A 24,508-nucleotide genomic window follows, 5' to 3' on the forward strand; every position below is an offset into this window, starting at 1 on the left:
GACCACCCATCCACTTCCTGTGGTGTCTGGTCCCCTCTTTGGATAACATCAGCCGCTTGTCTCCACCAACCCGAGTCGCATTTGGCTCAGGAACCTCAAAGTGGAAGTTTTTAGGGAGAGTGACCAGGCTCCTGAGCTATCCTGGACCGTGTTTGTATTTCTGTTTTCTTCTCTGACTGCGAAAGCGTACACTCCTGCCTCACCCCTAACTGCCTCCCAAGGTCCTTCCTTCTCAAAGGCGAGAAGGATGAAGTTTCACTGCTTCATCTGGAAATACTTTCTTTGTACCTAAAGAATCAAGATTGCTGATGTGTGCTGTTTCAGTATTTAAACGTGTGATGCTGGTTTCTTATATATTTTCTTCATTAATTTTTAGTTTAAAATTACTTCCTTTTGTTAGAAAATAATAAATTTAAGGAAAGAAAAGGAAAAAAATTAAATAATAATATCAACATCCAGAAGCCACCACTGTTAACACCTTAGTATGCAGGCTTTCGTACCTTGGGTTTTTAATGCAACTACTCTTTTTCATATATATATATTATATATAATTATATTATATATAATTATAATATAGTGATATTTTATATATTATATAATTATAATTTTTTCATATATATGTGAAAAAATTATATATATATTTCATATATAATATATATATATAATTGGACCATACAGTTTTTAAGCTTTTCTTTAAAAAAATCACCATCTTTCATGTAATTAAATATCCATCCACAGCATTACTTTTAATATCTAAAATGTGTTTCAGTGTAAGGATGTTTTGTGGGGGCTTTGGGGGGTTTTTTGTGTGTTTTTTTTGCGGTACGTGGGCCTGTCACTGTCGCGGCCTCTCCCGTTGCGGAGCACAGGCTCCGGACGCGCAGGCGCAGCGGCCATGGCTCACGGGCCCAGCCGCTCCGCGGCACGTGGGATCCTCCCGGACCGGGGCACGAACCCGCGTCCCCTGCATCGGCAGGCGGACTCTCAACCACTAGCACCACCAGGGAAGCCCTGTAAGGATGTGTTGTTATTTATTTAATGAGTTCCCTAATGGACACTAAGAATGCTTTTAATTTTTCACGATTATAGACAGTGCTCCAATGAATAACCTTCAGGCAAACTCAATTCTTTCCCAAGTATACATTCCTAAAAGTAGAATTGTTGAGTTAAAGGGTACATACACTTTTTTAAGGCTAGTACCGTTAGGGTACTCCCCTGGAGCCATCTACCTTCCCAGAGTAGGATGTTAGAAAGTCCCCACTTTCTTCTAATTTTGCCATCCTAGGCATTTTCTTTGTTTTAAAAAAATCTTTGCCAACTTGATAGGAAGAAAAATTTGTTATCCTGTAGTTGCCTTAATTTGCTTTTATTTGATTATTAATGTGGTTGGGATTTTTCAAAACATGTTTATTGCTTGATTATATTCCTTCCTGAATTAACTCCTGGTGCTCCTTGCTAGCTTTTTAAAATTAATCTTTATTGGCGTATAGTTGCTTCACAACGTTGTGTTAGTTTCTGCTGTACAGCACAGTGAGTCAGCTATACGTATACATAGATCCCCTCTTTTTGGGTTTCCTTCCCATTTAGGTCACCACAGAGCACTGAGAAGTGTTCCCTGTGCTATACGGTAGGCTCTCATTAGTTACCTATTTTATACCTAGTAGTGTATATATGTCAATCCCAATCTCCCAATCCATCCCACACCCCCTTCCCCCACCAGTACCTCGCTAGCTTTTAATTTGGGGGGTGTTCTGCTTAACTTGTAAGATATCTAATGTTCACCTGGTTATCCACAACGTATAACATAATGGCTGACAAAGAGTAGGCATAAAATGAAGTTTGCTGAACAAATGAATGAATCTTTTTATATGTAAGATAATATGTCATATGTAACAAATACTTTCCCAGTTTGTCCTTTTCCTTTTGATTTAATGAGGGAAACTCAGACATGCAAAAATTTTCTTTTCATGTAATAACACACTTACGCTTGGTGGTTTCTGTCTTTGGGATCAAGATTAGCAAGGCTCAATTATAATAATTTTTGAAATGCCTACATTTTTAATTAAAAATATTTAATTCAAATATGTTTCAGTTTATGATATGAAATTAGATATCTAACCTTTTTTTTAATGCTTAACTAGTTGGCCCAACACCGTTCGTTAAACATTCCATATTTTCCTCATTGACTTGAGACGTCTCCTCACGCATACAAATGCTTCCGTATTTATACTATTCGTGTGTACAAAAACTGTTTATTTTTAAGGGTTCTCTTCTGTTGCATGACATTTCTATATGTTCCTGCAAAACCCCATACTATTCTAGTTATTGAAACTTAAAATAGGTTTTAAAGTCTGGTAGGGCAAGGCCCTCTCATTTTTCAAAATGCGGGGTCCTACTTTAGCACCTTTACTTTTTACAGGTGAACTTTTGTAAAGTTTCCCCAAATGTTTTGTTGGTACTTTGATTGGCATTGTGTTAAATGTATTCATTAATCGACATCATTACAATATTAAATCTTCCCACCTCTCCGCCAGCTGGAAGTATTTTGTCCTTCCTCTGAACTCCCTTAGCACTTTATACCTTTTTAAAAATTACTTTTCTGAGCTATACCCACCCAATTTTTCAAACCTGAAACCCGAGAGTCGTCCCCTCCCCTTCCTTCCCCAACCTTCACCCCATCCAATCAATCATCAAGTCCCGTCAATGTTACCTCCTAAATTTCATCCACTCCTGCCTGTCCCCACCACCAGCACTCCAGTCCAAGCTGCCATCATTTCTGACCGGGGCCACCACACTGGCCTCCAACTGACCTCCCTAGCTTCCAAGCCATTCTCACTGCTGCAGCCAGAATGCTCTTTTAAAAGGCATATCTGATCATGGCACTCACAGCTTTAATTATTCCAACAGCTCCCATGGCACTGGGGATAGAGCCAAACAAGCAGGCTCAACCCTCTCTTCCCTTGAACCCAAGCTCTCTTTAACATTCTTTCTTCCCTGTTCATAGTTGCCATGAACTATATCCCATGTTCTTTCCTACCACAGGGCCTTTGCACATACTGCTTCATGTGTTTGAACTGTCCTTAACCTTCCCTATCGTTTTAAGATTCCTCTGACATATATCCCCAGCATCCTATACAACTCGTCACATTTGTAATTCCTTGTTCAAGTCAGCCTCCGTGATGATAACAGTAATAGCAATAATAACATTAATAATATACACCTTTTGAATAATAAGATACAGTTGCTCTCTATTTCAAATGCTTCACATGCAGAGGTGCTCTAGACCTGGTGTGTACCAGCTCATGAGAGCAGGTTGTTAAATTTTCAGGAATGCTGTGAGCTAGCTGATGTCATACTGGTAGCTTGAAATCAGCCGTGGTGAGAGTACCTGTACCATGGAAATCAGCAAATGCTACAAACCAATGCTCCCCCGTCCCTTTTCCCTGGAGAGCTGGCCGTTAAACCTTTACCGGCACACCACTGTTGCCATGCACCGTATTAGTCAGTCCTCGTCACAGGTCTGGAAGGAAGGTAGCCCATTATCTAGATGGGGAAACTAAGAGGTTAAGTCACTCCTGCCAGATTTAAAACTATGTAGAGGCCAGCCAAGCTGTGCGTCCAGCCAGTCTGACCCCAGAGCATAAGCAGTTCACGTTTATTTCACTATATCATAACGTCGAGGAAGGAAGGTTCCCCCTGGTCTGACTGGTCTGCAGTGTCCCCAGCCCAGAGCACAGAGCTGAGCAGAAGAGGCACGTTCAACTGATATTTGCTTCAGGAATCAGTCAACGATGGCTCAGCACATCAGGAAAACAGAGCTATTTGCCGACACCGCGTTGCTAAACAGAAGTCACCAGACAGGAGGGCCAGAGCCCTGCGTCCTTGTTCTGACTCCACATTGAATTCAATGGGCAAGTCATTTCTCCCTGGGTCTCAGTTTTCTCACCTGCAACAGAGGGAGTTTGACCAGATGCTCTTCGATGTCTCATTACCTCCAAAATGTTTGGATTTACTTGTAACGTAACATCTATTATTTTTGCTGTTATGTGGGCTCCTTTTATTTTTTTCTTTTTTTAAAAAATCAGGCTTATGGCCCCCTCTCAGGCTGTCATCTGTTCTCTACCTGAGACACTTGCCCCCAATTCCTTGACTGCCGGGTGCTATTCTAGCTAACGCTGGTGAACCAAACAGAAAACACAGCCCCGAGGAGGTCCAGGGACGGAGGAAATGTGAATGGAGAGGACAGGAGGTCAAAAAGATAAGGACAGAGGCAGACAGACTTCCACACCTGCGATACACGTCTCTGCTCAATGCCCCTTCCTCAGAGAGACCCTCCCTCATTCTCTATCCCGTCCTTGTCACTATCTGACATTATATCACGTATGTTCTTGTTGTTTGTCTCCGCCTCTAGAATGCAAGCTTTATTAAGATGGTGGGCTTTGTCTTGCCCACTTCTATATCCCAGAGCCCAGAGCTGTGCCAGCCCATGGTAGGCATGTAATAAATGCTCATTTAAATGACTCAACAACTATGTCCCTTTGGAGCTAGAATAGTAAATATTTTATCGCAAGTGCGATAGAGTCTTCCATAGATCCACAAAAAAGGGTAACCCAACCAAGATGTGCCTATCACAGAGAGAAAACCTCAAAGGCAAAATGTTAAATATATGCCTAAAAATCACCCTCTTCCTCCTACTCCTAACTGATATCTAACCTGACATTTATGCTTAAGAACGGGAGGTTAAGTCCAAATGAGAAAGAATACACTATAAAATAATATTATTAGAAATTCATAATATGTCTGATATCGTTTCTTGATTTCTATATTTCTTTCTTTCCCCTTATCTTCTCTTCAAAGTAACAATATTCTAGTTGATCTCCCTGCCCTCAGCTGTTCCCCTGACTAACTCAGTCTTTATATATCAACAGCATTCGTTTTTCCTAAGATAACAGCTTTGAGTTACTCTCCCTCACATAGGAACCTTCAGTGTCATCTTAGATCTTGCCAAATTAAGTCCTAGCTCCCATACAAGGCCTTTTTTTTCATTTTTTAAAACTGCGGTAAAATACACATAACCAAATTTACCCTTTTAACCCACTTCTAAATGTGCACTTCAGTGGTGTTAAGTACGTTCACTTTGTTGTGCAGCCAACCTCCAGAACTTCTGCATCTTGCAAAACTAAAACCCTGTACCCGTTAAACAACAATTGCCCCCATCCCCCCAGCCCTGGTAACCACCATTCGACTTTCTGTCTCTGTGAACACGAACTTTACATCAGTTCCCCAGGCTTTACTTCATGTGACCTTGTTTAATGTCACGTGACCCTGTCTTAGGCACCATACAGAACTTTTGAGCTGTTTTATGGTTTCCTTCCCTGCCATGCCTAGCTCATCTCAGCTAAGTTCTGGTATAAGTTCTACCTAAATGGATCCCCACAGCTGCTGAACCAGCCTTCTCTCCTACAGATACAAGCACACGTCACCCTTTGCACCTTTGCATGTAAGAGTCCCATAGTTGAAACTCTCTTCCTTTTTCTCTTTACCTATCCAAGTCCTCCCCATCCTTAAAAATGGCCTTCAACTTCATCTCCTTCTTGAAACCCCATCCCACTACTGTAGCCCACATTAAAGTCACTCTTCCTGAAACTCATATTCCATTCACTGGAAGTACTAAACATTTTTTTTTTGGTGGTATGCGGGCCTCTCACTGTTGTGGCCTCTCCCGTTGTGGAGCACAGGCTCCGGACGCACAGGCCCAGTGGCCATGGCCCACGGGCCCAGCCGCTCCGCAGCACGTGGGATCTTCCCAGCCCAGGGCACGAACCCGTGTCTCCTGCATCCGCAGGCGGACTCTCAACCACTGCGCCACCAGGGAAGCCCGGAAGTACTAAACATTTTGAACACCCTGACTCTCCTGCTGTTCTGTGCAATATACCGTTGCCTCTTCCAATAGTTTCTAAATTTCCAAATAGGGACCATGTCTTCTATGTCATTGTCCCTTTAACAAGGGAAAAAAGTAGTAGATACAATGTAGGCATTCAACAAATATTGAACCAATTAGATAATTTCTACTTTCATAAAATTTTAAAATAATTTGAATCACTCTGCAGCATCATTAGGCAACTTTCTTGAATCCTTTTCAAGAAAATTTAGTCATAGCCAGCAACTCTGTTGAATTTTTTAATCTGATTTGCTTGGATAAAAATCTAGCATGGTTCCAGCTGAATTAAATTCATAAGGATGGACTCCTGAAATGAGGTGCCATGACCGTCTCCCAGACTGCAGAAATTGCTTACATAAAATACAAATTTAGAATCAGGTTCACATGTCCCCGTGCAATGCCTATCGCCCAGTCCACACTTCCCACACCAGTAGAAAGACCTAGAAGAGTCAGAACGATTATAAAGTGTAAAGGTAGGAACTAGAGCAAAGGTGAACCAGGAGCCAGTCTCCCTCGGAATCATTTTCTCACCCACCTGTGTAAATGAACCTCCCTGGAGCTCCTTTGCAGAACTGTTTGGATTTATAAGATAATGTCACTTCTACTACTCCAGGAATGTGCCGAGGAGGAGTCTGCACTCTGATGGCATGAGGAGTTATTAGCTGAGGAATGAACAGGCAGAGAAATAAAACACCTATTGTACAAGTTATCCTGGAGATACTGAGCGCAGGAGCATCTCCTGCTGCTACCCCCTCCCCCATCCAGGGCAAACTGGTGCTCTCATGACACCCCAGATGCTTTGAATGCCCCGTCCCTGTGTCTCACGCGCTTCTCTCTCTCACCCTGGAATTTCCTTTTAACCCAACCTGTCTACGCGTCCCTTCCTATCAGCCCAGCTCAAGTCCCTCTCACCTCCTGTGCCCACCCAACCCCCCCGCCTGTAATCATTCCCTTCCCTCGTTCCTACACTGCCATGACCTCACGAGTTGATTTGGCAATTTCCATTACAACCTTAGCACCGTTACATATCTTTTGGTCACTTGTTTTGCTGTTTTTCTCATTATCACAGTAGAAAAATTGGAAATTACAGAAAAATAAAGAGAAAAATGTTAACATTGCATAACCCAGAGACAACCATTATTAATCTTTGGCATGTTTCCAGTACTCTTCTATGGTTGTGTTATATAATTAGATTTTACATCCATAGATACTGTTGTCCTGTTTTTTCTTCACTTCGCATTATAGCGTGTGTTCCCTTTGCCTGTGTCATTAAAAATATTTCAAATAAAATTTTTAAATAAATGATGACACTTCATCATTTAACCACTCTCCTATTATCCAATATGTATCCAGTTTCTAATTTTTCACAATTATAAACAGTACTGCAGTGGATATTTATCTTTTTGAGGGATCCATGCCTGCAGTGAATTGTGGCTTACATGTCTTTTAATCCTGGTGCCCCACTTATAACAGGTACTCAGTAGTGTGTGTTCATGCTGCTGATATTGCAGAATTACTAGTTTCTCCAGATCAAAACAATCTTCGGGCCAAAGAAAATCAGGGAAGCAAGGTGCCTTTGCCTACCTCGCTCCATACCAGCATAGTCCCAAACACCACTTGGAGGCCATCAAAGAAGTTGTCCCCAATGATGATGACCATAGCTCCTCCGGTGGTCCAGCCCTCACTCGGGCTAATGGCTTTGATGCATGGAGTAGCTGAGAAGATAGGAAAGAAAAAGTCAGGTTTTGCCCTGTGGTGATTGAAGTTTGGAGTTTGGGGGCTGGCTGCTCTTGAAAGCTCTTGGTCATCTCAGAAGTTCAAGTTGAGCTTTGCTGACTTGCCATCATTCCCTAATTGGTTGTTGGTTTTCACCAGGTCATTAAGGCCTAATGAGTTGACCACTATATCTGAAAATGGCCCATTGTGCAAAAGGTGCTTTTAAAACTCTGTTGTTTTTCCCCATGTTTTTATAAGTTGATCACACTACAAATGTGTAAATCCCTTTTCTCTCCCCATCTCCTCTGTCCCAAGATGTCAAGATCTACAAGGTCTCTTAATGTGCTAGAGAGAGAAGGAGAAAGCAAAACCTACCACAGTTGAAGGGTTTTTTCAGCTCTATCGGGAGACAATTTCTAATCACTTTCCTAACTTTGTAGGAAGGATTTTCCCTCCTTCTTCCATATGTTCCAGGCCTCTGGACTTTACATCCCAACAGGAACCCAATATGGTTTTCAGGCCATAACTAAAGTCAATCCATCACTCCATTTCCAAAGTTGACAGGGTCAAAGGTGGAGGAGAACTTTGGCAGGACTCCAAAAACATGAACCCCCTTTGAACAGCCAGTCAATCACATCCAATCAGTCAAAAGAAACTGGATGGGTTCCTAGTTCTGAACCCTGGGATTTTCTTCTCCCCTTTCAGTGCCCACTGTGGGAGAATTAACACCACTCCAAATTCTTTACTGATTCAATCATTTTCTTTCAGTTCATTAATTCCTGTTTGAAACAATACAAGACACATTTTAAGGGCCAAGATGGGGTGGGGTCTGGTGGGCAGTACACAGCAAGACATCACACTAAAATAGGAGCCCCGTTTAGCCATTCATTCTATATTACAAGAGTTGAGTTGTACACTAATGAGTTGAGGAGTGGGGAAAAAAGAATGTAGATGGGATTTACTTAGGTTTGTCAGTTATCTTCCTCGATATACTTTATTTTTTTGGACAACTTGAAGTTTAACAGTTACCAGTATTTCTAATTACTTTAACGCACTTGGAAAACTACCCAGAGCAGACCATGATTTCTTCTTGTCCAAGCAAACAAAAATCAATTAGTGTCAGTTTCATTCTGCACATTGTTTTGTTTTGCCCACAATCTGTTTAAGGGCACATCTGACACTTATTCATACATGTCTGGCACGGTAATGTTCCTGTTTAACTAAGATGTCATAGGCCTACATTTGCCTGAAATGCCCCTCTAGCAAAAAAAGGAAAAAAAAAAGAAAAACCCACAGAACCGAATGAAAGAGCCGATGAGGCATGGGGGCCTGAACATTGGCTGGAAGATGTGTGGGGCTTACATGAAAGCGGGCAGAAGTCACCGTTTACAGCTTCATTTTTAAATCCACATGGTCTTGTGTACTTTCTCCACTCCTACCCAGAGACATCAATTTGAAATTCAAACAAGGAAATTTGTGGAGAAGATCATTTGTCTGCCAGGCTCAGCCTGGACAGCAGAGAGCCCTACCTTCCGATGGGTCCAGCCTTCTCGCTCTCCGCCCGTGCTTCGAGTTGTTATGAACAAACATGTTGTCGGAAACAGCCAGCACGTGTCCATCCACGTTCACCGTTGTTGACAACACGACCTGCAGATTTCAAGGACGGGGTGAGGGTGGGGGTGAGTTAGTTTCTCAGAAAGTCGTAAAAGTCGCAGAACTCTTTTGCCAGACTTCCATATGGCTAACAAGAGACGGACCAGAACTTTGGGATGAGCCGTGCTCCCGGCATCTCAAAGGGTTAACCTCCTCCTGTAACAACAGCAGAGCATCGTGGAAGAAGAGGCCGCCTTTCGCCCATGTGCTGTCACGTGTTTGTGCTCCAGCTATGCCCAGGTGATGACGTGTGGAAGCTGGCAATCTGACTGGCTGGTTCTAGGAACCTCATCTCTATCAAAGGACTTGGACGATCATTCCCAGGTGACCCTTCGGGCTGCGGTCACAACAGGAGCAGATTGTGTGTGATCAGGAAGCTAAGACGGAAACACCAGCCGGGAGGTCATTTCTCCTTTCTCGGGAATGGGTTCTTGAGCATCTGATGTGTGCGCCAAAGTAACGCTGGGGTATGGACGTGCTACCTGGTGTCCCCCATGCTGGAGAGCAGCGGCAGAGATGCTCAGCCCTTGGGTGAGAAGGTAAGGTTTCGGAATTCAGTGCTGAAAATGTAGGACGTTTAGCATCTGACCAGACGAAAGGGAAGAGACGGGTGTGGAGTAGTGGAAGGGCGTGTTTTAAAGTCCAACAAAACGGAACTCAAATCCCATGCCTGCTACTGCCTAACTTAGAACCTTTGAAGAATTATACTTCACCTTTACAGGTGTCCACTTTTCTTATCTGTAAAACATACACAACAAGGCCTATCTTGAGGACTGAATGAGATAAAATAAGGATAAAATGAGAGAATAAATGTAAAGCATTTATGGATGAGTTCCCATCCGAGTTGCCTCGCCCCTGCCTTGTCTGGCCAGTGGATAGGACAGAGGATATTACTCATTGAGCCCCTCCCACAGTCTAAGCTCTGGAGGGGAGGCTCCAGCAAGGGAGACTCAGGGGCTAGGTAACCACAAAAGTTACAAGGCATAGTCCCTACCCTCAAAGAGCTTACTTTCAGGTTGGAGAAACATGGCAAACAAGCAAAACAAGTAGCACACAGAATGAGGTCAGATTGAGTTCTCTGTGTGTGCTGCAGATCAGGGTTCAGGAGAAGTTCAAAGAGGTGGTGATCAGCCAAGGAACAGTGGGAAAGCCCAGCAGAAATGCATTGACTTGGGCATATCCACCACCTACTTACTGACCCAGGAAGGTGAGTTCATCCTAGATGCCAGTCTACTTGTTAGTTACACATGGCATTTTCTTTTTGAGAAAGGAACTTGTTACATACATATTCACGTATATGTATAGACCTGAGGAAAGGCATTGAATAGATACGTAATAAAGAGCTGTGTTTAAAAATGGCTCTTCCTGTCCACTACCCAATTAAATTCACTGATATTCTACTTGGAATTTTTCTGCCATCCCTTCCTTACTTATTAAACGAAGTGGGGACAAACCTTGACGCTGCCTTACCTCTTAGCATGAAAGAAGATTCACTCGACAGCACTTCAAGTTTTTTTACTATGAATTATTCCAAGCAAACAAAATAAATATAATGAGCCCCCTTTTTTAGAGCGAAATTTACATGCATTGAAATGTACAAATCTTAGCTGCACAATTTTGACAAATGGATACAACTAGGTAATCCACGCCGTATCACAATATAGAACATTTCTATCTCCCCAGAAAGTTATCTGGTGCCCCTTTTCAGTACACCCTACCCTCTACCCCTCGCCGAGGCAACACTCTCGTGAATTTTTTTAACCTTAAATAGGATTTCAGATGGTATCTCTAAAAAGAATTTTTATATATATTGTAATATAATAAGGGTTTGGGAGAACCCCTAAAATCATGAGTCCACAAAGTATTTCACCTAGCCTGGTGCCACGGCATAACAGTGGCATACAGGAATTTTTACATGGACATAAATGGCTGTAGTTATTAACTCAAAAGCATTCACTGAGCTCCTGGTATGTATTGGGTATTATTATGTCAGGCCCTGGAGATTCTAAGACCACAGAACAATGTGTTCCTGGTTGGCTAGTGTCTCTCACTATCCTCACCTGTGAAGGCACTACCGATTTGGTGTCCCTGCCTCGCTGTGACACCAGAATGAACTTAAAGGAACCTCCGTTGTCATTTCAGAAAATTATATCAGTGTAACTGCTCACAATTCAGGGATGCAGCCTGTCTAGCTCCAGGTCTGTTTTCAATTGTGTCCATGTTAACATGGTAAGAGTGTGGGGAAAGGCCTTCCAGAAAGTTCCTATCGTGCGGTGGCAACCATAAGACAGAGACATCCATCACTCCTTGCAAGGGCACGAGGCACAAGCTCTTCTCAGGGCCTCTCAGCGGAGCACAGGATGGAATTATAGTCAAAGGGAGAGAGGGGCTGAGTCTCGTGGTCCTGGGGTTAAGATGAACGCGAAGGCTGAAAGCAATCACCTCTCTTTCTGCTTACCCGCAGAAAATAATAGGACAAAGCGGAGTAAAAAAAAGAGGAATCAGATCACTTTTATAAATTGTGTGCGTAAATGGATTTTCAAAGACATAGCTGTTAAGATGCAGGGGTGGCAAAGAAGGTAGGCTCCAAAATCCCTCTTATAGTCTTGGGCTTTGTAACTGGAAGGATGCTGATTTCATCACATTATTCAGGTCAGACCAAAGAAAGAGTATGTCTTAGTTTATATGCATAAAATACCACACCCACTCCTCAGCTTAATACTTGCTGTTCCCTTGATCAGAAACACTGTTCCCATCCTTCAACACACAAGTTTAAAAAAAAAAAAAAAAAAAAAAAAAAGACATAGCTGTCATCCCTGGAAAAAAACAAAAACGAGAGGGTGCTTCAGGCTTTAACTGCTAACGAGCTGTGCTAGGCACAAGGAGGGGAACCTCAACCTGTGTGAAGATTATGTGGATATAGAGCATTCTGTCCAAGACCACGTTAATTCATTCCACAAGCTCCTTGTTATACTGTACTTGAACGCTCCTCTTCCATTCCTGCCACAAAATATGGGGCTTTCTTGAGCCAGCTGATTTCATCATTGTCCATTTGGGTGGAGTGAGACTTGGTTCCAAAGAGAACATTTCCCGAATGACATACCCTGATGGTTCAGATGCACTTCATTATTTTCTATTAACAATGGAAATAAATTTTAATCTCTTGCTGGCTAGCGCTGGCCTCTCATGACAGCAAGGGAATTAACCTGAATTATTTCAGTGTCTGCAAAATTTATTACAAGATTTTAAATTATGTCCAAATGTATGTGCGTGTGCCTGTATATATATATAGATATGAGGCAAGTTCCCGTTTTTAATATTCCAAGTATCTTAGACTGTGAGGGATCTAAGAGAGCCTGCCAACTTAACTGAATTTATAAAACGTAAAGGATTTGATACACAAACTCCACCACGTGAAAACAGACATGTTTGGTGGTGGTTCTTTTTTTTAGGAATGGTTGTTTTTCTTATACATGGAGACACACACAAATATTGACTTTTCCATACACTCACTCTCCTTCTGGAAGAGTGAACTACATTATGGAGGTGAAGATACATTTGGTACATTCAAAGCTTCGAACTTAACTTCCTTCACTGTTTTCTGATGAACGATGACAACACTGATATTATTCTATTCAGAGCAGTTAAAGTTTCTGAATGTTTGAAGACTGAAGGAAGTGGACTGTGCATTCCAGCATCGTCTCCCTCCCAGGCCTTCCCCTTCCACAAGCCAACTTCTTTCCCCCAGTGAGTATTTCCTGGGTCACGAAGGCTGACCTTTTCCATCTGGAATCAATCAGTCAACCCCTGACAACTTCCTGAAACACCTCACTCCATTTCCTGTTCTCTCCCCCTTCTCTCTTTCCCCCTGGTTTGCTTCACTCTTCAAAACTGCAGGCCACAGCAGCTTAATGTTAGAGGGTCAGACACAGTTAGACTCCAAAACACTACACAAGGACACCTTTGACCTTCAAAAATCTTTACATCTTAGCTAAACAAATCAAGGTCAACATTTCGTACCATTACCTTGTTAACTATTTGTAGGCATCTTTGCCAACGATCTTCTGATCACAGACTCATCAATACCGCTTGTTCTCCTAAGATCATAAACTGATCTGTTTTGGAAGTAGCGAATTTAGTATTGACAAAATACCATTAGTGTTTTAGCTTGAGGGACCTGGGGCTTCCCTGGTGGCGCAGTGGTTGAGAGTCCGCCCGCCGATGCAGGGGACACGGGTTCGTGCCCCGGTCCGGGAGGATCCCACATGCCGCGGAGCGGCTGGGCCCGTGAGCCATGGCTGCTGAGCCTGTGCTCCGCAATGGGAGAGGCCACAACGGTGAGAGGCCACGACGGTGAGAGGCCCGCGTACCACAAAAAAAAAAAAAAAAAAGAGTTTGAGGGAACTGAAACTAAAAATCTCGAGTATTATAATAAACATATGGAGAGTATTCCATCCAAAAGGACTTCTCTGTCTCATCAGTGTCTCCTATCACCTAAACCTGATACCTAGTCTTTTATACAGCTGTCAGACTCTCTTGGCACTGCCATTCTGCTGGCACAGCCCGAAAGGATGCCAATTAGGAATACAGATGTCCATAATCTGTGTGGGATGGACCCCCAGCTTTTGCTGTTGACACTGGTGACAGCTTTCATTTGTTTCTCAAAGTTGGTGTATCTGTATTTCAGCTCAAAGGTCCAGTAGGAGAGTCTGCAGATCTGAAAACTAAGACATTGTAGACTAGAGCTCTCCTCAACTGGTACGCTTCAACTCAACACAAAAGCAACAACCAATTATATTCACGCAAATATCATTTATGACATGGGCGCTTTCATTCAAGGTGTCAAGAAAGAGAAGTAAGGATCTATTGAAATTGCTTGCATTTTTTTAAGCGAAAGTAGTTTTTCACGTTTTGCCATTCCTCATTTTGTTTAGCGCGATCTCTAATTTTTGGTGAGGCCAGATCAACAAACGCAGACCAATTGGTGCGTGACAGTGTAGGTTCCATTTTGAATCATCCAATTAAACGGCAGTTTTAGCTGATTATCCAGAAGTAGAAACGCAAGTAAAAAGTTTGTATCTCCCCTTGAAAATTACAAGAAAGTTTTAAGAACAAAAGCTACAACTGTGTGAGCAGTCCGCTCAAAGTACTCAAGAAAACGGATTGGCTTTCTCAAATTATATTTTCCTTCTCATTACCCAGAAGCACTTCCATGTCCCCCACTCTAATAATTTATACAAAGCAGGAGCTGAGGTGTAAAGAGCTCTTTCCTGCCTATAAAAGGCCACAGTGGGAGTTACCCTTTAGGTGGACACATCCGTTAATCTGCCTATACAACTAATTTTCCAATAGGGGAGCTGTTTCTTTGGCATCAGAATGACGGCATATGGCCGGAGGACTTCTACCACCCTGATTTATTCCCACCATTGGGTTATTTTTACGCCTCACTCCAAAATGTCTATGGCTCTTTGGAGCATCACACTTAAACAACAACAAAAAATCTATCCTTCTCAAAGCTCTAACTGTATGACTTAGTTGAATCAGAGGAATGCCAGCTTGGATACTACTCCAAGCCAGCCTTTCTCAGCCCATACTCAGGTGTTCCTACAGAGACCCTGAGTCTCACACAGGAGGGTAAAAGAAAGAGAGAAGTCAGAATGAAAAAGGTGTGGGATGACTAAATGATCTGCTCTTTGAAACAGGCGAGAATCCCAGTGTCTGTACTTGCTAGAGAATAATCGCATTGGTTGGAAACCTGCCTGTATGGATCAGAGTGGTTGCTTTGAAAACACGCGCAATTCTACCATGAGTCAGACACGTTTCCCCTCCATTTCAACGAGGATCATGTACCTTCTAACTGAAGATGGGGCGCTTGGTAGTTTAATCTCAGTACAGTTACAATAGGTAGCATTTATAGCCCGCTCGGCGTGGGAGACTCTGATACCTACTTACAAACGCGCGTACACCAAGCTAAATAAAATGGCCTCGAAAATCCCTGTTATTTTGCCAAGTATGGAAAAAAATTCTTTATGACATTTTACATCTGGAAATGGAATTAAATTCATGATGTGCTTTTCCCTTATAACTGTTCAGTTGCTGTATATGTTATTTCAGCTTTCCCAAAGCATAACTATTATGTGGGATTCTATTTTCCACCTGTGGAAGGAGGAAAGAAACACAGAGACCACTAAAGGGACAGAGAAAATCAAGACAGACTTCTGGTTGCGGTATGCAATCAGGTTTGGAGTCCATATCGTGAGAAGAAACACTCCATTGATGTTTTTAAACACTGGCGAGTTCTCACGTTCGACAAGGGGAATCTGATGAAACAATTAGCCTAAGCCTCCGTAATTCAACCCAGGCAAAGAACAAACAAATTGGCTACTGCAAATTGTTTCTCCCTACCTCTTTATTCTTGGCACACATTACATTTTCAAGCCAGATTTAAAGCCCGGATTTTTCTTTGTTACTAGACTTCGGAGTCTCCAAAATCACCTTTAAACACCTACCTACCCCGTAAGTATGGATTTCGTCATCCTTTTTTTTTTTTTTTCTATGGAATTCCCAGCATTCTTAGCAAGCGCTGATGTTTCATATTCCCCAAAGGTTACTTTTTCTGTTCAGTTGAGTATCAAGTAGCAAACGAGAGAACGCAAAGTTGATTGCTGCTGAGACAGATGTGGGCCGTTCTGGAGTTGCTCACAGCAAAAGGGAGGGGGAATGTGGCATTAATGACATAAGGCCCAAGAAGATACATTCGTAAGTCACCAGACAGCGTGCTGTGTTTCAGTGAGTCAGAGGTATTTTGTGATCTTCCAGGAACCATGCCACATGCAATGGAAGCCTACAGAAAACACTGTCACTCCCTCAAGGCGTTTACCATGCAACCGATAAAGCAGAACAAACACTACACATAATCAGGAGATATTACTATGTGGTAAGACATAATTGAGGGCTGAATTATGTGGCCACTGTATCCTCTAGGAGTCCAAAGGTAAGAAAATTAACCCGAACTGAAGGCAGTAACAAACAGTTTCATCAGGAAAATGAGATTTGAGATAGGGCCTTGAAGAGTTGAAAAACTTTTATTATACAGCTCAAGGGTACCAAAACGATTATCCTGGCAATAAAAAAAAAAAAATTCTAACTGGCGTAAGTGGAGCAGTATGCCAAAGGCCATGTCTGCTGGCATATTTTGGCAAGTCTGGCTTAGGATGGACACCTTTGGGGGCTTGTTTATTAAACACTAGTTGAATATGTACAGATATCAAGTGGCAACTTTTTTTTTTTTTTTTTTTTTTTTGCGGTACGCGGGCCTCTCACTGTTGTGGCCTCTCCCGTTGCGGAGCACAGGCTCCGGACGCGCAGGCCTAGCGGCCATGGCTCACGGGCTTAGTTGCTCCGCGGCATGTGGGATCTTCCCGGACCAGGGCACGAACCCGTGTCTCCTGCATCGGCAGGCGGATTCTCAACCACTGCGCCACCAGGGAAGCCCTCAAGTGGCAACTTTTTTATCCTGCCTTTTAGTTCATCAGGAAGCCCAAAGGTCATTAACCTGCTTTACGACCAAATTTCTCTTCATCTCAAAGGCCGGTGATGCTTGCTACATCTACCCTACATCATTTTATTCCATTGAGGGCAATGCTTGTCCCATCCGCAACGTATGCCAAGAGGGATGGTTATGGTCCAGGGCAGTATTTTACTAGCAAACATTCTGAGGCTCACAGGGGAGCCTTAACACATTCGATGCCGTTCTTGATTTGGCTGGGCCATTCTCTTTCACCAAACTCTGTCCCTAGGGACCTCGTGAATCACCTGTCATGCGTCCAAACCCAGGAGCACGTAGGCCCCCTAAGCAGCTTAAGAACCTATGCACTCTTACTGTGAAACTAAGAAAGCTTTGCTTTCCAGGAAGTTCTGCATCTGATGGTCCTGGAAAATGTTCAAGGGTAGGTTTTAGTGCCCAAATTTGAGTCTCTTAAAGCGTTGGAGCATTTAGGGTTTGTTTCTACCTAACTGAAATCTGGCATATCCTTTCCCAAGGGTTATATAGGCAGCTACCTGCTTTTGTGTCTCTCCTTTTCTCCCACAGATAATTCAAAACACAGTTCCTGTGTGAGTTGGTCAAAATTCTTAAACCCTCATTCTTGTCCTCATGTTGAGATACCAAAAGTAGGGGGTGAGGGTAGTGGGCAAAAGAGTATACTGTCCAACAGGCAAGAGCTTGAAGTGACCCACAGAAAGCTTTTCCCAAGCTTAAAGCATTAGACTGGGCAAAAGATCCTCAGACCTTCAGAGGTTTTCTTCTGACTCCAAATAGATAATTACGATTTCTTAACTTGGACTCGCTGGCTGGTGCTATCACCAGATAATGGACCCACCTGTTGATCAGAGATGCCATAAGTCAAGTGCTTTTCCTTCTGTGCTTTAAAAGTGTGGCTCAGTAGCCCAGCGACCTTCACACGGTGGGTGAGATCACAGAGCACCTGGGGTGGCTCTTGAACTGAAGAAACCTGCTCAGGAGCTGTATTAAATTTTTACCATGTGGAGTTCATTTAAGCTCTCGTTTCCCTCTTCACGGGTGTGAGAGAAATAGTCACCATTTTTTTTTTAATTTAAGGAAAATAGATGGTGATGCCATTAAAACGTTTTATATAAGAGCTGGGGTTTAAGAGGTCATACGGGTTTGTTGGATGGAGCTTGGCCCTGTTCCAAGGCATGAGTAGCCGTGCCCTTTGCTCTGGCATCGTTCAGTCACATAGACGAATGGCCGCCACCCAGCTGTGTGGACCAGGGGCCCTGCCATCCACGTGAACTTCCCCGTTGTTTTTGTGCAGTGGCTGCATCCAGCACGTTGCAGTAACAGGCTGTAGGCCTCGCACGTTATCCAACTACCCTGATGACGTCAGTGTGTCCTCAGACGCCTCACTTCGTTTCTCCATTCTGATGGAGGAGATCTTGGTGTCTTCCCGCCACCTTGCACGTCTGCTTTCTTCCTCAGAGGTCTGCGAGACCTGCTAGGTGTGTCCTTGCAAAGCGCCAACCCCTCCCTCACCTCCTCCGGGACCCCCTCAAAAGGCCCTTCTGGCAGGCCCCTCCTGGGGTTGTACACAGATCCCTATAATCAAACAGGAATCCATTCAGCACTGATGTCTCTCCCAACCTGACCCTGGAAATGACTTTTCTTTCACCGGAAAGAATGTATGCACCCCTCCACACCTCATGACTTCTTATCTTTTGAAGCAAAGGATGGCAAGAACTGTTGATATAGCTCCATTCTCTCCCTGACATAGCTATATAACAAAATGATTACTTTGGTGGACCTCATCTAAAAAGGGGATCATTAGGGGTGAACCTGAGACACCCGAGAGTCACTCAGAAAAGTTCAGCAAACGCTAGGAAGAATCTTTTTTTTTTTTTTTTTTTTTTTTTTTGCGGTACGCGGGCCTCTCACTGTTGTGGCCTCTCCCGTTGCGGAGCACAGGCTCCGGACGCGCAGGCCTAGCGGCCATGGCTCACGGGCTTAGTTGCTCCGCGGCATGTGGGATCTTCCCGGACCAGGGCACGAACCCGTGTCTCCTGCATCGGCAGGCGGATTCTCAACCACTGCGCCGCCAGGGAAGCCCTAGGAAGAATCTTTATCCCGATAACGAGAAAGCTACACGTTGGAATAAAGGAATTCAGTTTAAATGATTCTAGGGCTGGAGATTGAAGGCACCCGCTGCCTGACTCCAGAAAGAGTCATGTAGCAGTTGGTGCTAACCCATATGATGGGAAATACTGCAGTCTTCTACAGTGGTCAGGTCTGTTTAAAACAGAGTCCTTTTGAGGCAGGGCGGGGTGGGGGAATTGGCAAGGCCTCTAAGCTTCCCAGTCTCAAGTACGTGATGTGCTGACGTGTGTCCTATGATAGCTGATGCTGTGGAAAACTCTGAAAGCTACTGAGAAGAGCATCCACACTTGCTGTCAGTACAATGGCAGGTAGCGCTGGGCTCCCATACCACCCGTGCTTGGCCGCACCGCTGAGCCCCAGCAGGCAATACAGGGACACCTGGCACAGGGCCCCTGTGATCCCAGTCAGTTCACCTGAAGACCTCAGAGAGGCAGGGCGAAGCTGCGTAAACCACTCATTTAGCTCACCTTCCTTATCTCCCCACTAGGATACAAGTCCCCCAAGGGTGAGGAATTTTCTCTGTTTTGCTTGCTGATATATCTGCAGCACCTAGGATAGTGCCTGGCTCACAGAATTTCCTCAGCAGTATTGGTGGGTGAATGAATCAATGAATGAGGGCATCTGTGTTTTCACTCTGACTTGGAGCAGACCCAGCCAGCCTTTCTATGAGGGTGAACTGGAAACAAAAGCCCTGATTGTTGTCAACTTCTACTGTGTTTCAGGATTTGAATGGGGGTAATGACAGCCTGCCTGACTCTTCCAAGACAGTGGCTTGATTTTCTTCTGGATTTTCCAAGTGTCTGCTCTCCACCCACGAGGCAGAGAAATAAGGAATGAGGTGCATTATGTCTTAACAGGCCTGTCAGCTTAAACTATACATACATATTCCTTTTCCTTTCCTTCACCGAGCTGTTAATCTGCGTGTTTCAACTAATTGTTCCATTTCAAGGAGGGCAGAAGTGATTTTCTGCCTTAATGGTCCATGGATTCAGATACTTCCGGGGCCCTTTTCTTATTCTCCTTCCTCCTTTCCTCCCTCCCTCCCTCCCTTTCTTCCTTCCTTCCTATCTTTTCTCTTTCTTTCTCTTAAAAAATTCATTTAATAGGGCTTCCCTGGTGGCACAGCGGTTAAGAATCCACCTACCAAGGCAGGGGACATGGGTTGGAGCCCTGGTCCGGGAAGATCCCGCATGCCACGGAGCAACTAAGCCCGTGCACCACGACTACTGAGCCCTCGTGCCACAACTACTGAAGCCCGCACACCTAGAGCCCACACTCGGCAACAAGAGAAGCCACCTCGATGGGAAGCCCGCGCACCGCAACGAAGAGTAGCCCCTGCTCTCTGCAACTAGAGAAAGCCCGCACGCAGCAACGAAGACCCACGCAGCCAAAAATAAATAAATAAAAATTCATTAAAAAAAAAAATTCATTTAATAACAATTTTTTGAGCTCCACAGAGCGACTGGCATTGGGGAGAAATACAAAACTAAATAAAACATACAGATTATCCTCAAGCAGCACACAGGCTATTAGACAAATAATAATTGGAAGACAATGTGATCAATGGCATAGTAGAAGCCTGTAGAGAGAAGCAGGTTGGCCAATAGGTGTGCCAGAAAATGCCTCACTAAAGAGGTGACACTCAGGTGTAGGCTTGAAGCATGAACAGAAGTCACAGATTGGTGAGGAGTGAAGGGTTCCCAGGCAGCGGGGCGAACATGTGAGAAGGTTCCAAGCAATATTCCATGGAATAGAAATCAGTGAGGTGTGCCTGGTGGGTGGGGGCACGTAAGGAAGCATCAGGAAGGGCGCATAGCAGAAGCCCTGCCTGGTAGGAAGCTACTTCTCAGGCATATGCCTTTTAAAGTCTGAGCTTTTGTCCATGGACAGGAGATATTTATAACCTACTTTAAGCAGAGGAGTGACATGTTTTAAAAGATCACTTTGGCAGCTGTGCTGAGGACGCATTAGACAAGGAAGGAGGAGAGGCAAGGGCCTATTGCAGTTTTTCAGGAGAGAGAGGTGGACTTTACAGATACTTAGGAGGAAGCACTGAGTTCTGCTGTGAGCACACGCTCACTAGTCATCCAAGGGAAGATGCCCAGGAGGGAGGCAGAGCTGGGTGTCTGCGGCTCCAGAGAAGGGGGGGGGGTCTGAGGATGTGGGTCCGGGAGTCATCTAGGAACAGGTGGTCTTTAGAGCCAAGAGAATGGGAAGATCATCAGGATGAGTCCTAAGTGGACAGGTCCCCATCGTAAGGGCTAAATTACATGGAGGATGCCCATTGGGTGTTAGATGCATTTCATTTCTTTATATCAAGGGTCCGTGGAATTCTCGGAGATGTGTTAAGAGTCTCGGAACCCCTGAAATTTGAAGCAAAACTTTGTTGAAATGTAGCTTTTTACTGGGACAAAACCACAGCTCATACCAAATTCTCAAAGGGGTCTGAGCCCCCCCCCCCAAAAAAAGGGTTTAAAACCCTTGTGTTTCAATAAATATTTTATATGCCCATGATACTTAGGACTTGAACTGAATGAAAGAGAGGTTTGGTTCAGATTGGAAAATAAGTTTGATATAATGATTTTGTTCTCATTTGATCAGTTTTGGAAAAAAGAATTTAGGTTCCACCAATGTTTGGGGGGTAGTGGAAAGAGAAGGGGTGAGAGAGGAGAAAGAGATTAGCCGGATTCATGATTTGGTTAGAAATATTTTGTATTTTTATCCTGCTCCGATCAAATCTCCACGAAAAAACAAAACAAAAAACTTCAGATTAAATCTACATTTGATCATATAACAAAAGTAGAGAATTGAAGTTATTTGTCCATATGGCTTAAAATTATGACATTTGTCATTCTGAATGATATATATGTATATTCTAGGAATTCCTAAGCTACCATTCCTTTAGATCACGCTCATGATTATCTACCATCTCTGGTTTTGTTTCATATTTTGAACTTGATCCAAGCTTTTCACTTGACCACTACAGCACACAGTCAAGCCTTTCTCCATGTAAAAGATCTTTCATAGAAGGCTATACTTGTCATAGAATCTGAGTACAGTATAAAAATTGTCAATTCTTTTGTGAATCAAAGGATACTCTGAAAACCCAGTGATAGAATGAGAAAAATATTTGCAAATCACTTATCTGATAAGAGCCTAGTATTCCGAATATATAAAGAACTCTTACAACTCTACAATAAAAAAGTAAACCAGTTTGAAAATAGGCAAAAGATCCGAATAGAGATTTCTCCAGAGAAGATCCACAAATGGCCAAAAAGTACATGAAAAGATGCTCAAATATTTAGTCATTAGGGAAAGACAAATCAAAGCCATAATGAGATACCACTTCCCACTTACAGGATGGCTAGGATTTTTTCTTTTTAAACAGGAAATAACAAGTAGTGGAAAAGATATGGAGAAATTGGGACCTTTATACATTAGTGATGGGAATGTAAAATGGTGCAGCCACTGTGGAAAATAGCTTGTCAGTTCCTCAAAAAGTTAAAGCTGGAGTTACCATATGACCCAGAAATTCTACTCTTAGGTATATACCCAAGATATCAAAAACATGTTCACAAAATAACTTGTATATAAATGTTCATAACAGCATGATTTATAAAAGCCAGAAAGTAGAAACAACCATTCTTACAGTGGAATATTATTCAGCCATAAAAAGAAATGAAATACTGACGCATGCTACAATATGGATGGACCTTGAAAACATTATGCTAAGTGAAAGAAACCAGACACAAAAGGCCACATATTGTATCATTCCATTTACAGGAAATGTCCAGAATAGACAAATCTGTAGAGACGGAAAGTAGATTAGTGGTTGTCAGGGGGTCGAGAGAAAAGGGAATTGGGAAGTATGGGGTTTCTTTCTGGGATGATGGAAATGTTCTGGAATGATATGGTGGTAACTGTTGCACAACACTGTGAATATACTAAAAGCCACTGGATTGCACACTTTAAAATGGGCTAAATGATGAATATATGTTATACGAATTTTATCTCAATTAAAAAAATGCAAAGAAAATTTTTTCCAGTTGACTTTAGCTCTACCCCAGAAATAAGACAGTCCTAGAATCCACAAACTTAAAAAAAAAAATCTTTTCCCTTGTCTTTGCAAAAGTCAAGTACATTCACACAGGATGAGAATTCCTCGTATTCTGAGATGAACAATATTTATCCTAACCCTGTTAAAAAATTCAGGCACATTAAAAATTTCACTTAGTAAATAACTGGAGAAGTAGAGGAGATATTAGGTGCATCTGCTTAGTGAGTACATTTCTAAACTTTGGGATGAATAAAATAAAATAAAATAAATAAAATGACAAGGCATTCTATTTAAAGCCTCCTAGAAGTGTCTTCTCAAATTTAAAACTCTTTGGAAGGGATGATAGAGAATAAGGGGGGGATAGGAATCTAAGCTGCCTGCTTCTTTCCCTGCCTCTGTTTCTTCCAGACGTGAAAGCTAAGCTTTGGTCATCTGGGCGCTTTGGAATTCTTTTGAATTTCACTCTTTTCTGGACTGAAATTATTTACGTTTCCGTTTGGAACACTGAGTACCATACACTTCCACTATGCACAATGTTCCTGCTTGACCACCCCCACCAAGAAAATCATTTCATTTCTATTTGTCTTCTTATCATGCAGCAGGGGAAGAGTCTGCAGGATGGAGAGCTGAGGTTTAACTTGTTCAGGCGAGGCTTGTATTAGTGCTACACAACGAACAAAAAAACATGTCCCAATCACAGCCAGATTGTTTGATACCCATGATGCGATGAAAAAACATTACAGGAATTTTTGTTTTTCAGGGTCATGCTCACTGGCCTTGCATGTACCCATCTCTCCTATTAACTCTTTAATGACTCTGCTGCTAAACCACAGAAGCTCTTTTTTTTTTGCGGTACGCGGGCCTCTCGCTGTTGGGGCCTCTCCCGTTGCGGAGCACAGGCTCCGGACGCGCAGGCCCAGCGGCCATGGCTCACGGGCCCAGCCGCTCCACGGCACGTGGGATCCTCCCGGACTGGGGCACGAACCCGCGTCCCCTGCATCGGCAGGCGGACTCTCAACCACTGCGCCACCAGGGAAGCCCCACAGAAACTCTTTGAGCAACAGGCAGGAGCAGCTGCATCATTTGGAATCTGCATCATGTGGGATCCAGTGTAAAACGAATATGTGCAGCCCGTTGTTCAGAAATTATTCAGAATTTAGCAAAAGGCAACAGCAAAGCATAAACCTAGCAGCTGCACACGCTGCAAACCCAAGGTCCGGTGGAAAGAGTTTGATCAGACACATCCTCCTGGCTCTGGGTTCCACTACCTCCTTCCCGTGATTATAGAGGCGAGTTACTTAAACTCCCAGAACCGCACTTTCCCCACCTGAAACGTGTGGCTAATTATCCCCATCTCTCACGTTGCTGCCAGGATTTTTTTTTTTAAGACTCAAGCCTGAATAATATTGTTTAACGTGTTTTCCATTTTTCTATGGGGAAAGGAGCGGGAGGTATTTCAATTGGGCGT

At 43.3% G+C, this 24,508-nt stretch overlaps 1 protein-coding gene across 1 annotated transcript in view; it reads right to left on the reverse strand.

The window, feature by feature from the left end:
• EBF2 (EBF transcription factor 2) overlaps window positions 1-24,508 on the reverse strand; it is a 203,375-nt gene that overhangs the window by 34,264 nt on the left and 144,603 nt on the right. Inside the window, exons 8-10 of the mRNA XM_059071725.2 lie at window positions 9,187-9,304; window positions 7,526-7,656; window positions 6,477-6,603 (exon numbers count right to left, since the gene is read on the reverse strand). Of these exons, the coding sequence (XP_058927708.1) occupies window positions 6,477-6,603; window positions 7,526-7,656; window positions 9,187-9,304 (376 nt within the window). The remainder of the gene's footprint in view (window positions 1-6,476; window positions 6,604-7,525; window positions 7,657-9,186; window positions 9,305-24,508) is intronic.

Source organism: Kogia breviceps, chromosome 8, assembly GCF_026419965.1.
Source record: "Kogia breviceps isolate mKogBre1 chromosome 8, mKogBre1 haplotype 1, whole genome shotgun sequence".
NCBI lineage: Eukaryota > Metazoa > Chordata > Mammalia > Artiodactyla > Physeteridae > Kogia > Kogia breviceps.